The following is a 13601-nucleotide window of genomic DNA, read 5'->3' as shown; positions in this document are numbered from 1 at the left end:
AGGAGCTCTGTTACGTTTAGTCTGTGTGTTCTGTTAGTTAGACTGAAGGCTGATTGTAAGTGTGAACATACAGGAGTGTTTTGTTCACAGAAGATCAGAGTAAAAGAGCAGTGAAATTGCTATGAGCGGAACAGGGAGGGGCAATAAAGAGCGGTCAGTCAGATGATGTACAACAGATCTGGCAAGTCTGGATTTTAAACTTAAAATGTTGGAACACTGACATTAAAGAAAAATGCTGAATTCTCTGAAGTTGTGCTGTTCTGTCTGCTATTCTCCGCTCTGCCCGAGAGGAGGCAGCAGCTTTACTGTGTGTGTGTGTGTGTGTGTGTGTGTGTGTGTGTGTGTGTGTGTGTGTGTGTGTGTGTGTGTGTGTGTGTGACTGTGCTGAAGATTTGATATGAAGTTTCATATTTGAGTCACAGGCAGCCTGATGAAGCCAGTATTAAAATGTAAATCTTCTATTTAAAATACAAATAGTACTCTTGGTATAGTTCCATGCAGTTTTGTTTGAAATTTCACATTTTATCTGTAAGCACATAATGCTCAATAACACTTGACTTACTTTGTATGTAGGCCCACAAAGAGAGAGAAGAAGGACAACTGGACGATTGTGAAATTGCATCGTGTATTGTTCAAAGAGTTTTTAACTGCAGTTCTTATGTGTACATAAATCTCTAAGCGGCCATTAAATCCAAGGCTCCCTACCTCTTTTAAAGCACTCATTACTTAGTAACTGAGATTCTCCTTGTAGAGCAGCAACACCACAAACCCGTGACCTAACAAACCCTGCCAGTGGAAATCCCCATCTCTCTGGGCAGTTTGAAATGAAAGCGATTAAATTGTTAACAGGCACTCGGAAAAATAAATTCTGGTGTATGTGGGTGTGTGAAACTGTCTCATTAAAAATTGTTTTACTTTGTTTGCATTTTTTTCAAATTTGGGGTGAATCATTTTTATGATCCAGATGGGCTAACAGTTTTGATTACATTTTACTGCATCTAACATGACGAATTAAGTGTTTGCTGTCCTCAATAGGATTGAAGAGGAAGTGTTTCAGTTTCTATGGTAGTTATGCACAAGTTCCATGATTGTCAATTGTGACTTTTGTGTAATCTTCTTCCTTTTATTTATTTGACATATATTTTAAAAACTTGTAGTTTTAGAGACTAAAAGACTCATTAATTGAAATCAAATTAGAATTTTGGAGTTTAAGAACAAGTGTGGTGGCACACAGATGGTTTACATGGAGTATTCTTTATCTGAATTATCACTGTTGCATGTTTAAGATGAAGTATTGTTTTAAATAAGGAATTTAAATTAAGCCCAGAAGTCATAAGTAACAGCATGTACTTAAAAGGTGATATTATGCAGAACTATTAGTGTTATATTACTACCTCACTGAGTCATCATACTTGGATAATTAATAAAGGCTAAAAATAATATTTTCATGTTGCAGAGTGTGTTGGAGGAGCTAATTAAAAAATACTTTATAAACTGGCAACAACAGTTGCTTTACTTTCGATTTTGCCGCCATTACAAGTCTTGCTGGAAAGAGTGGACAGTTTCTGGGACAGAGGAGCAGAAGTTATATACAGAAGACGTCATTTGTTATACAGGTAATTATTTGTAGTTAAATTAAACATTGCAGCTAGCTGACTGCACTATTTGCATATCAGATGTTAATGTTAACCTCTGACTTTTCACAGTCAGATGATAACGTTAGCTTCTAGCCAATTAACGTACGGTGTTTTATTCTGTGGACCAATCGTTTTTAGCAGCAGTTTGTTGGGGCACACACACGTATTTTAGTCTGAAAATTGGCTTGTATTTAATTAAATATATTTTTCACCACTAATTAAGTCTCTGTGCAGGAGAATTACTGTGTAGGAACTATACCAAAAACAACAGAATTAACAATAGGACATTATTCCCAAAAATGACTGTGGACGAAGTTGAAAAAAGTGCAATAAAGTGCTTTAAAAGCTTTCACCAATGTTTTTAAAAACAATAGATTCTTACATTTATACTAACAAAATAATGACGACCTATTCTTTTTCTTAACCTAGTCTCTTTAAGCTTTGTGATTCTGCATTCATTTAAAAAAAAAATTTTTTTTACCCCTCTAATGATTTTGACTCCGAGAAGAACATAGAAGGTCAGATGCTAATCACTTTTATCACACTTCTAAATGACAAAAAGAAACTCGTGATTTACATGTAGTGTACCTTCTACAGTGCTTCCAGCCTGGAAGGATATTTGTATAACTATCCTTCCTCCTTTTATAATCAGTATGTTGGCAGTAGTTACAAACCTGAGCACGTATCTGAATTTGCTTTGGCAGTTCACCAAATAGATAAGGCTGTTATTCACACATTATTTCCTCTGAAATACGCACCCATTTGGCTATGATGATTGTGATTGTGTGAGTGTCTGGAAAGGAGCTCACACTTACAAATCCACTGGTGGACATGCAGAAAACAACAGGGAAATAGATAATCCATTTGCTAACTGAAACTCATTTATCAACTTTTGTGAGAGACCAGTGAAACTCCCCAAACTGAACATATCTACTTCTACGAAATAAATAAATACTGTTGAGAAAGAGTATTTATAAGCAACGTAGAAATTAACTGAATGTCTAGCTCTCTGGGTCAATCAATATGCAGGAAGTACAAAGTGATCGTGGAGGTTTTTTTTCACAGTTTTCCGCAGAACCCCTCATCTTTTGCAATTGTTGCAGTACACTCCCTCCACTAGTTAGGTGCTATCTGGGAATCTCTTTGATCCATCATTGATTAATCTTAGGACGTCTGTACAGAATGATCTGCACCAAAGTTCATCATAACAATAAGCTTATACTTCGCTTCATCATTCTTCTGTTGCTATTCCAGCAGTGCAGCTTGTATTTTTCTCAGCACTGACACCTATTGTTTATGAGGAAGACGGCTTGACAAATGGGTACAATGTGAGTATAACAGGTTATGTAAAGGATGTAAGATGGCGCCGTGCTAGTGGCAGCCTGTTACAGCAGCTCCCCCGAGTGTGTTTTGTTTGAAGTATTTTTCTTTCTTTCTCCTCTCTTCGGAGTTGTTTTTTTTTTTTTTTTTCTTCACGTGTGTTATGTGACGGTCAGACAATGGACCGTAATTTTTCCACTTTTCTGGTGACTGCAATAAGACTATACAATAACTCACCTCTGGCAAAATCCATCACACAACAATAACACTGTTGTCTGTGTTTCTTGGTTGTTTGTATATAATATATAGATATATATACTGTACTGTATATACTGTATATACTGTGCATTTTATATTTAAGATTTTTTTACTGCTATTTTATTGCTTTCTATTATTCTATTATTATCTTATTGCTTCCTGTATGCTGCTGTAGCGAAAAAAAAAATTCCCCTTGGGGGTTAATAAAGTAACTACCTAAAACCTAACCTAACCTAAATATCAGAGGACCAAGGTCATTGGCTAAATTGAAGAAGAGATTTGAACTGTACAAGTTGTTGGTAGATTGTTTGTTTCTTTCCTTCACACAAGATGATCTCAATGATTTGCCTTTTATTAGACTTTATCGTTGTAGCTGGCTCAACCTTTTTTTAATACGTGTAGTGCACTAATATTATAGCGTGATAATGTATGTACACGTATATGAGATAAACGTGTTTCAGATTGGGACAGTGGCAACAAGCACTGTAGTGATCATTTGGATGAAAGTGTTGAAATACTAACACTAACTCACACAAACAGATTCTGCTTGCTCGCCTTTAAACCACGAAAACCAAGAGGCTCACTTATCTTATTTTCAGGGGTCTTCCAAAACCTGGGAGGAGAACTTAGTTCATGGTCAAAGTTTGAACATAAACTGTTCATGTTCAAGGAGGTTTTCAACAAAGGAGACAGCACAATAACATTTTACTTGCTAGCTTAATGCTTCTCCAAAATATAAACCTAAAACATTGCATGTACCGGTTCTGATTGAAAGACTGAGCTTACGTCGTACAAAAAGCAATTAGTGAGCATAATACTTACGAGAGAGATCCTACTGTAATTTTATTTGCTGTGAATCTTTGTCCTGTCCACTCTCGGCCTCAAACATGTTCGGATGGATTTGAGAAGTTGCCATTTGCAATCAAGAGCAAGAAATTATGTCAGTTAATAGGTTTACGGCGGACTTTCGGTACAACCGCATAAGCAAGAGAATGAGGCACGAGTTTGCCGCTACTTGTATGCAATCTTCCTGGAAGTTCACCAATCAGAAGAAAGAAGGATTTTAGGGAAGCGGGCCTTAAAGAGACAGGAGCTAAAACCGATTATTTCAGAAATAGGATGAACTGTGGGGGTGAATCACATGAGCATGAGTCCCCTTTAAATACACGGTGATGACCCACACCATTATACAAAGTGACATGGTTCTACACAATCACAATGAACATAGGTGGGCAGTGAAGTTCAGTTTTACTGCATATCATTAACACCACTGCGTCGTCCTAGATACTCTCTTGCACACCAAACACCTTTTATTAGACAGCAGAAACCAGTCCACAACAAATCTATTTTTCTCTACAGATCCCCAAGACTACAACATCCAGCTGCTTTAAGACATCATCTATGTATCTGCGACTATTTTTTTTTTTTTTTAAGGTTTATGCCCTCATGGGCTCGGGGCTTAGTGCTACTTGAGGCAGAAATAAATCATTAATATTTCTTTCTTTTTATCACATTGCTGTTACTTAAAAACTTTGATATATTGTAGTTTGTTATAAATGCTCCCAAACAGGCTTGTTTGTCCCATTTTTTTAAGCTAAAAACAGAATGATTGGTTGACAGAAGCCAGAGTTACACACCCATAAAATATATTCCAAGCATTTCTAGTTTGTCATTAACTCAGATTTTACTGTTAGAGTGTGTGACCTAGGTAGCTTGGACATGTTTCTGCTATAAAAACTAACATCATGTTGGAGATGAGGCAATAAAAACATTACACATTGCTACTAAACTTTAGATGAAAACAATAATATAAAGTGGAAAAAACATGAAGTTTGCTCATATTTAATATGTTCTCAATTTCTCCTTTTGTCCTCCTCTATCTTTCTCACACACTCACACACATACACACATACACACACACACATTTATGACAAAGTATGTTTGTATGTTACAGTCTCATGTAGTCACTTATCCACCACATAACGAGGTCTGCCTTGGCCATTCATTACCTCCTGACAGCAAATAAGCAGACACACCTCGAGCTACCATGGTCAAAAGGTTAAACCATAAAAACAGTCTTCATTTCAAAAAGCACACAAATGAGCGCCAACACACCCAGGTGATAAATGAGGTCAATGCTCTGGACTCATCTGATTGGCTTAGTTTGGCGAATGATGTCATCTCCTAGGTGGGCCAGACCAAGTCGTCATCAAACGATACGCAGATAAGGGGTATTGACTCCTTAAGAGCAGCAGATCACAGAAAAACAGCATTTGAGCTGGCAGGTACATGCAGCAGAGAGTTTGTGGAGGGAGACAACTTTGACAAATCGACACTTCTTGATTCAGCAGCAAGTGCAACAGCTACAACTTCCGGAGGAGAAATACTTTGTGGAAAGAGTAGTCGACAAATAGGAGCTCGAAGGACAAAATAAAGAAGGCATAAATATAGGGAAAAATAGAAAGGTAGAAGGAAAGAAAAGAAGATCAGAAGGAAGTTGATCTTGACTTGAACCAAAAGGGAAAAAAAAGGACATACTGAGTCAAGGAGAGTCTGGGTGCACGATGGCGTCTTTTGGACTTGAGCTGGCCGGCATCACTCTGTCGGTGCTGGGATTGGTGCTGAGTGTGACCAGTTGTGCCTTGCCGATGTGGAGGGTATCTGCCTTCATTGGTGCCAACATCGTCACCGCTCAGGTGTACTGGGAGGGACTGTGGATGAACTGTGTGTTCCAGAGCACGGGCCAGATGCAGTGTAAGCTCTACGACTCCATGCTGGCTTTACCTCAGGACCTGCAGGCCGCCAGGGCCCTCACTGTCGTCTGCATCATTGTGGGGTTGGTGGCACTCCTAATTTCCATGGTGGGAGCAAAGTGCACTAACTGCATTGAAGATGACGGGGCTAAAGCCAGAGTGATGGCCTCCTCTGGAGGGGCGTTCATCGCAGCAGCTCTGGCCTTACTGGTGCCTGTTTCCTGGTCAGCACACACCATTATAGTTGAGTTCTACAGTCCACTCATCCCCACTGGGCAGAAGATGGAGATCGGGGCAGCGCTGTATCTGGGATGGGCTGCCTCTGCCCTGTTGCTGACAGGGGGGTCCATCCTCTGCTGCAGTTGCCCTCCAAAGGAAGAAAAAACACTGAGGTACAGCATACACCCCCAGAGTCATATAGCATACTCTGCTGCTCCGAGGTCGGTGGCTCAAAGCTCCTACAACAGAAAGGACTATGTGTGAGAGAAAAAGACCACACAGAGGAGATCCTCTTCATACCATTTTCACATGTATCCTACTTATTTGTACATCTTCAGGGAGTTTGTATAGAAATGTAGCCAAATAATAATCACGCTGGTTTAACTCGTACGAATTTTTCACTGGAAAAATGGTAAAAGAACCAAACCAGGTTTTATGTGTTTATTAAATGTGTCTAGATGTTTTTGACACTCCTGACTGGATTTAAAAGCTTTTCGCAGTGGCTTTACGATACTGTTTACACATTGCAATTTGGTCTAAAGCAAGCAGGGGAAAACTATTTCAAAAGACCAAATCCCAGAGAATTTTTTTTATTTTATATATTTATTTGTGCTCATAACATCTGGATCCAATGTGGATATTCGTCATTGTACTTATAATTGATCAATGTGCACATATTACGTATGATACTCGCAAAGCTAATAGAGACACTGTTGTAACTGGAAATAATTTGTATCTGATGTTTTTATTTATGTTCTTACAAAACAGGACAGGCTGAGTCACAGATACAGAAACAGTATACAGCTTAGCAAAACAGAGCTTACTTTGGGCTCCAGAGGAAGGTCAAAATGGCGGAGTGGGCTGTAAAAAGAATAAGGGAAGTCATACAAAATCAACATTTAGTTAGTGATATGTGACTGATTTTATGTGTTTCATCTCTATCACATTTCAGCATTTAATGTTGCTGTGCTCAGACACTTTCTACAACAGTTGAAACTTGTATATTTTACTTGGTTTTGACATTTGTTTTTTTTCATTTGTATTAACTTTGTGTATTTGACAAAAATGTCACATCTCTTCTGAGAGTTTTCAATACAATATATATGTTGCTTGCCATCCTGAATGTTTTGAGATTTACTGATATGATTGAAAAAAACTTAAATAATTAAGTAATAAAGATTTCTACTGGTAAACACTGATTTATGGTGGTCTGAAAATATTTAAGATGATTGTTTAATGTAAAAACCCTTCTGATAGAAAAGAAACAAATCATAAACTGCAGAATTTCATTCTGTATTGTTTTGAGATATAAGAGGAAATTAAAAGTCAACAGTCTTTACAACTTTAGGAAATTAACAATAACTTTTTTTTTTTAACTACAGCATGAGATGAATAGGTGTGTAACGTGACACATCAGAGCTGCATGTGAAAATAATCATGTCATCAAATATGTCATTATGGGAAAGAAAGTTCCTTCTTTTTGGTGTCTGACTCAGAGTCTGAGCCACAGATACCAACTTTTTCCTGTTTTGAATAGTCAAATACTTAAACACATAACCAGTTTCTGCTCCCTACGAACAACACTGAATAAACCTCTTTTAACATTCAGGAAATATTCTTTTAATTTAAGCGTTTGAAACTCCTCTGTGAACATGAAGAACCCCATCTGTGTAAAAAAACAACAACAATACCACAGTCTGGAAATACTAAGTATCAGCAGGGAAACTCCTTGGAAAGTTGCGCAAGATTGGGGACGTTGTAAAATTATACAACTACAACAGGAAGAGGAGAGAAAAAAAGAAAGAAAGCGGCTCCCCATGACGTTTGTTGGAGCATTAAGCAATTTTGAGTCTGTGGCAAAACATTCTCTGGCTAATAAGAACACTGTGTAGAAGGTGGGAGATGTCCATGAAGGAGAGTCTCTCAGCAGTGAAGATGGGGAGGGTTTCACCCCTCTGTAGAAGACTACGTGGGTAAATAGTGCAACAATATAAGAATAGTGTTCCTCAATGTAAAATTGCAAAGAATTTGGGGATTTTATCATCTACGATTCATTAAAAGATTCACAGAATCTGGAAAAATCTCTGTACACAAGAGACAACAGCAAAACCCAATATTGGATATCTGTGATCATCGGGTCCTTAGGGGCCACTTCGTTAAAAACAGACACTAGTCTGTAATGGAAATCAGTGTACGGGCTCAAAAACACTTCCAAAAACCATTGTCTGTGAACACAGTTCTTCAAGCTCATTTAAGATGGACTGAGGCGAAGTGGAAAACTGTCCTGTGGTCTGACGAATCAAAATGCTTAATTTTTGGCCGCTGCATCCTCTGGGCGAAAGAGGAGAGGGACCATCAAGCATGTTATTAGTGCACAGTTCAAAAGCTATCATCCACGATGGTATGGAGGTGCGTTCGTGCACATGGCATTGGTAGCTTGCACATCTGGAAAGGAACCATTAATGCTGAACAATATATACAGGTTTTGAAGCACATGCTGCCACCCATACAACATCTTTTTCAGGGAAGGCTTTCTTTATTTCAGCAACACAATGCCAAACCGCATTCTGCACATATTTAAACTGCATTGCTCCGTAGTAAAGGAGTCCAGGTGCTAAACTGGTCTGCCTGTAGACCAGACCCATTGAAAACATTTGGCATCAAGAAAAGAAAAATATGACAAATGAGAATTTTGAACCGTTGAGCTGTTGAAATCCTGTATCAGGCAAGAATGGGACAACATTTCACTTTCAAAACGGCAGTCACTGGTCTCCTCGGTTCCTAAACCTTTAAAGTGTTATAAAAAGAAGAGGTGATGTAACATATTGGTAAACATTCCCCTGCCACAACTTTTTTGAAAAGTGTTTTGAAATGGGCATATTTTACTATATTTTTTTTTTTTTATCAAATAATACAAAGTTTCTGTTTCAATATTTAATATATTGTCTTTGTTCTATTTCCAATTCAATATGGGCTAAATGATTTGCAAACCATCACATTCTGTCTTTATTCACAGATTACATAGCATCCAAATTGTTTTGGAAATGTTGTTGTAAAATTAAGCCTTATATTAACCTTCAGAATGGGTGTATTTTGTTTTACTTTTCTGAACCTGCTGTAACAAGTAAAGTAGCTGAATAAATATTGTGGATTAAAAAGCACAATATTTGGCTCTTAAATGTAATGGAGTAGAAGTATAGAATAACAGAAAGTGGACAAGGCAAAGTACAAGTATCCCAAAACTGTACTCAGGTACTTGAGTTGTACTTCCACCATTGGTGAACTCAATTTACAACGTTACATTTTCTCAGTTTTGACATGCATTCTCGCGCTTTGATAATATGATACATGGTTTAATAATAAATAGACATCTAAACTACTTTGTTCTGCCCTCAATATCTTTATATGTTGGAGAAATGTTTGAGTTAACTTTTGAGATGTGTTTTATTGTTTCATGCTTAAATGGGTGTGGTGCTTTTATTTTGACACCTGTAATGAAGCAGGAAGTGAGAAACAGGAAGTAGGAAGTTGAGAGCTGCAAACTGCAGAGAGCATGATCTCAGCTGTATGGCATCCCATGTCTAATCCGCATTAATCAACGATTCAAGGATGTCAAGATGATTTAATTTGTATGAAGACATTAAAAGGAGCAAGAACGCTCACAATCCTGGCTCTTGAAAAGGAGTTTGGCTTGCTGTTTATCTATGTTAACACTTCAGAAGTAAAACACATAGAGAGAACAGTACATACTTGCTTTATTTTCAGTTCATACCTGTGTGGTTGTTTTGATAACACAGGTAGCCCGAAGGTTATGACTGTTGTCTCAGTACACATGCAGCGACTGATGTTGCTACATAAACACCAGTAACCATCTGGTGGGGATGCTCGTGATGAAACAGCTTCACTGTTGCCCAGCCATTGTTTTTGTTAGCGTGTGTTTTTCTATCTTTGTAAAAGCTATTTTGGGCCCCACGCTAATGATTTTAGGATGTTTGTGAAGAAACTTTTTACAACATAAATGAGAAACAATAGGTGACAATTCGTTGATAAACACATCGATGTCTTTGAGAAACAATGAATAGAATGACGTTTCCAATAATATAGCAGTAATTAATTTATATGTGCTTTGGTTTAAATTCAGATAAAATAGCTACTTAAAACTGGTGCAGAATTACATTGTTTGTTCATAATGAATAAAAGCTTCCCCCAAATTTTTATTTGTGACAAAATATAAAAAAATATCAAGTTCAGTTATTTAACTCAAATTTAACATTTGTAAAATACATTCTAATTATGAGTCTTATAGGTTTATTCCTTGAAAATCTAACTACACATAGTATACATATTGTAGACTATATATATTTAATTTTTTTTTTTTGCTAAATTAAAAAGATAAATATTTAGAATGTCACAAACTAAATTGTGCCGGTATAGTAACATTTTTGGTCAGAGTCTAACCGATACTAAGAAGATCACATTGTCTGTATGCTAAAGGTGTCTGAGAACTGGCCTATTATGTTATCTCCCTGCTCATATTTGCTTTTGGTGCAGTTATTCCGGTTTCAATCAAAGCTTTGGGATTGTTTTCCTATCACTGAATCCTGACTGTTTAAAAAAAAATCCACACGACAGTAGCCAGGACAGGAAGTGAAAAAAGATAGGGACCGTCTAGAGGCTGAAGCAACCTCTTGGTCCTTGTTATTGTTGATTTTGGAAGTCAGGAAACAGCCATTTTACCTGTGACCAACCCCCACCAACCACACACGCACACACACCTATACACAGACAAACCCAGCCTCCATCACGTCCCTCCTCTCCTGCCTTGCCTCCACCATCCCTCCTCCACTGAATGTGCACTGTTGGTGGGGTTTTTTTGTTTGTGGTTAAAGACGGCTGCCTCTTTACATCATCACCAGAGGACTCCTCCTCACTCCCCTGAGGTATAAAGGATCTCCTGTTTCCGTGGCAGCATCTCATTGCTACATCACACCCTCTTGCAGGTGCTCACACTTTAACGGACGCCTGAACAACAAACTAGGAGACTTTTTACTGTGATCTGAAAGGCTTTGTTTGTTGGACGATCCGTAAAGTCTAGCCACATTTTGCGACACAGCCAACATGTCGATGGGTATGGAAATTGTGGGCATCGCCCTTGGATTCATTGGATTTGTCCTTGCCATAGTGACGTGTGCCCTGCCGATGTGGAAGGTGACGGCCTTCATCGGAGCCAACATCATCACTGCTCAGACCATCTGGGAGGGTTTGTGGATGAACTGTGTCATGCAGAGCACAGGCCAGATGCAGTGCAAGATATACGACTCGTTGCTGGCCTTACCTCGGGAGCTGCAGGCCTCCAGGGCGATGGTCATCATCGCCATTATACTCGGGGTGCTTGGGGTCATGATCTCCATCGTCGGCGCGAAGTGCACCAACTGCATTGAAGACGAGCCGTCCAAAGCCAAAGTGATGATCATCGCTGGAATCTTCTTCGTCCTTGCTGGACTTCTGGTCCTCATCCCTGTCTCCTGGACCGCCAGCGTCACCATCCGGGATTTCTACAACCCCATCCTGGCCGACCCTCAGCGGAGGGAGCTGGGGGCGTCACTCTACATTGGCTGGGGGACAGCCGCCCTGCTCCTGATTGGAGGGGCAATGCTGTGTAGCAGCTGCCCGCCAAAAGAGAAGAAGTACCAACCGCCCCGGATGGCCTACTCCGCCCCGCGGAGCACCAATGCAGGTGGAGAGTACGACAGGAAAGACTATGTCTGAACAGTGCTAGAGTGTCTGCTAAATTGCTTAGGAAAAAATAATAGTAGGATAAAATGAATGAATGTTTGTTGCACATGAGTGTTTGAGTGTGTGTGTGTGTGTGTGTGTGTGTGTGTGTGTGTGTGTGTGTGTGTGTGTGTGTGTGTGTGTGTGTGTGTGTGTGTGTGTATGTGTGTGTGTGTGTGTGTGTTTAAACCACAGGGTGAAAACCCTCTAAAAGACTCCAAGATGAAGATGCTTGTTAAAATATTGACCTTTCTGCTTTGCTCTTGGTTGACATCCTTTTGTCTTGTTAGTAACCCACCAATTTTCGAAATAAGCGCATGTTTTCCAGCAAATTTTACTTTTACTACTTTTGAAATGTTAAACTTTATCTCTCTTAGTACGTGTTGTATTTATACTAACCACTTCTTCAAAACTACTTCTGTGGCGTTGTGTGAATTTAAAAACACCTGTTTCTTGCATGTCATGTGTTGCTCTATCATTAGTTGTTGGCCGGCTGCAGGGTGTCCTGTTTCACTGAAACTGGCTGTCAAAACACTGTTTGTCATTTCACCGACAATGAGGAGGAAGAACCAGCTCTCATTTTACATGGATTTACTTGTGTGATTGTTTAGTGCGCAAATGTGTGTGTGTGTGTGTGTGTGTGTGTGTGTGTGTGTGTGTGTGTGTGTGTGTGTGTGTGTGTGTGTGTGTGTGTGTGTGTGTTTGTTTTGCATGTAATATTTGCTTAGGAGAGTTTCTGCTGAGACTGAAACTACAGATGGATCCATGTTATATCCCCAGGAAACAACTTTATCTTCCTCCTCACTATTTCATTTCATTGTTTAAGGATACAGAAAAGACTGTTTCAGTCGGCACCCAAAGTCTAACTTTATATGGGTCCATATGTGTGAGTTTATTTTGTTTCTGTAATAAAATGTATTTGAAATGTATTCTAACATGTTAGCCATCCACCATGTCTTTGTCTTTTTATTACTGATATGTATTGTGTCTTAGTGTAAACATGTTTGTATGTTTTTGTATTATTTGGGAATTTAAGTAAAATATGGTCCACTGTTTGTCAAAGAACTACCCAAAGGACCTCTTGTGTATGTGTGTGTGTGTGTGTGTGTGTGTGTGTGTGTTTGTGTGCGTGCGTGCGTGTGTTTCACCCTGAGGGAGTATAACTACAGCTGTTGTAGGATGTTTGTTTTCAAATCACGATGTATTTTGTTTCCCATCTCCATCTATTTTCAGTTAAAACTTTGCGTTCAAACATAATATTTTACTCAAACACTCAGAGATGTATCATAAAATAAAATGCTTCATTAAATGTTTTCCAGTCGTGCTGGAATTTCAGACGTGTTGAAGAGTTCAATAAAAGTCATCTTTGCTCAAGAATGAATGTTTAACTTTCTTTTTAGAGCACAAAAAAACGACAACAGGCACATCACAAAGCGTGAGCTACCGAGATAAACAAAGATCAGTCCAAATCAAACAGTTTTGGCTTTAGGAGTTGGGTTCTTTTGTTTAGCCAGCAGCTGAGTTAGAGTCATCTGTCAGTTTATCCAGCGACATCCATAATGTTTAGGTGTGGCAGGCTATGTAGGCTTCATTTGGCAGCCACACAGCTGAAATGTTTAAAAAATGTCTGTCTGATGGC

General features: G+C 38.8%; 1 protein-coding gene across 1 annotated transcript; it reads left to right on the top strand.

Annotated features, from left to right (window-relative positions):
- The first annotated feature begins 5505 nt into the window (after positions 1 to 5505).
- LOC138196289 (claudin-4-like) lies at positions 5506 to 13339 on the top strand. Its single transcript, XM_069146184.1, has 2 exons — positions 5506 to 6412; positions 11537 to 13339. The coding sequence occupies exons 1-2, from the start codon at positions 5780 to 5782 to the stop codon at positions 11954 to 11956; spliced, it is 1053 nt and encodes a 350-aa protein (XP_069002285.1). The 5' UTR covers positions 5506 to 5779; the 3' UTR covers positions 11957 to 13339.
- The last annotated feature ends 262 nt before the right edge of the window (positions 13340 to 13601 follow it).

Source organism: Embiotoca jacksoni, unplaced genomic scaffold, assembly GCF_022577435.1.
Source record: "Embiotoca jacksoni isolate LCO1_2020_lvr unplaced genomic scaffold, fEmbJac1.0.p SCAF_13, whole genome shotgun sequence".
Lineage (NCBI taxonomy): Eukaryota > Metazoa > Chordata > Actinopteri > Embiotocidae > Embiotoca > Embiotoca jacksoni.
The sequence above is the reverse complement of the archived record's forward strand: the minus strand, read 5'-3'. Positions and strand labels throughout refer to the sequence as shown.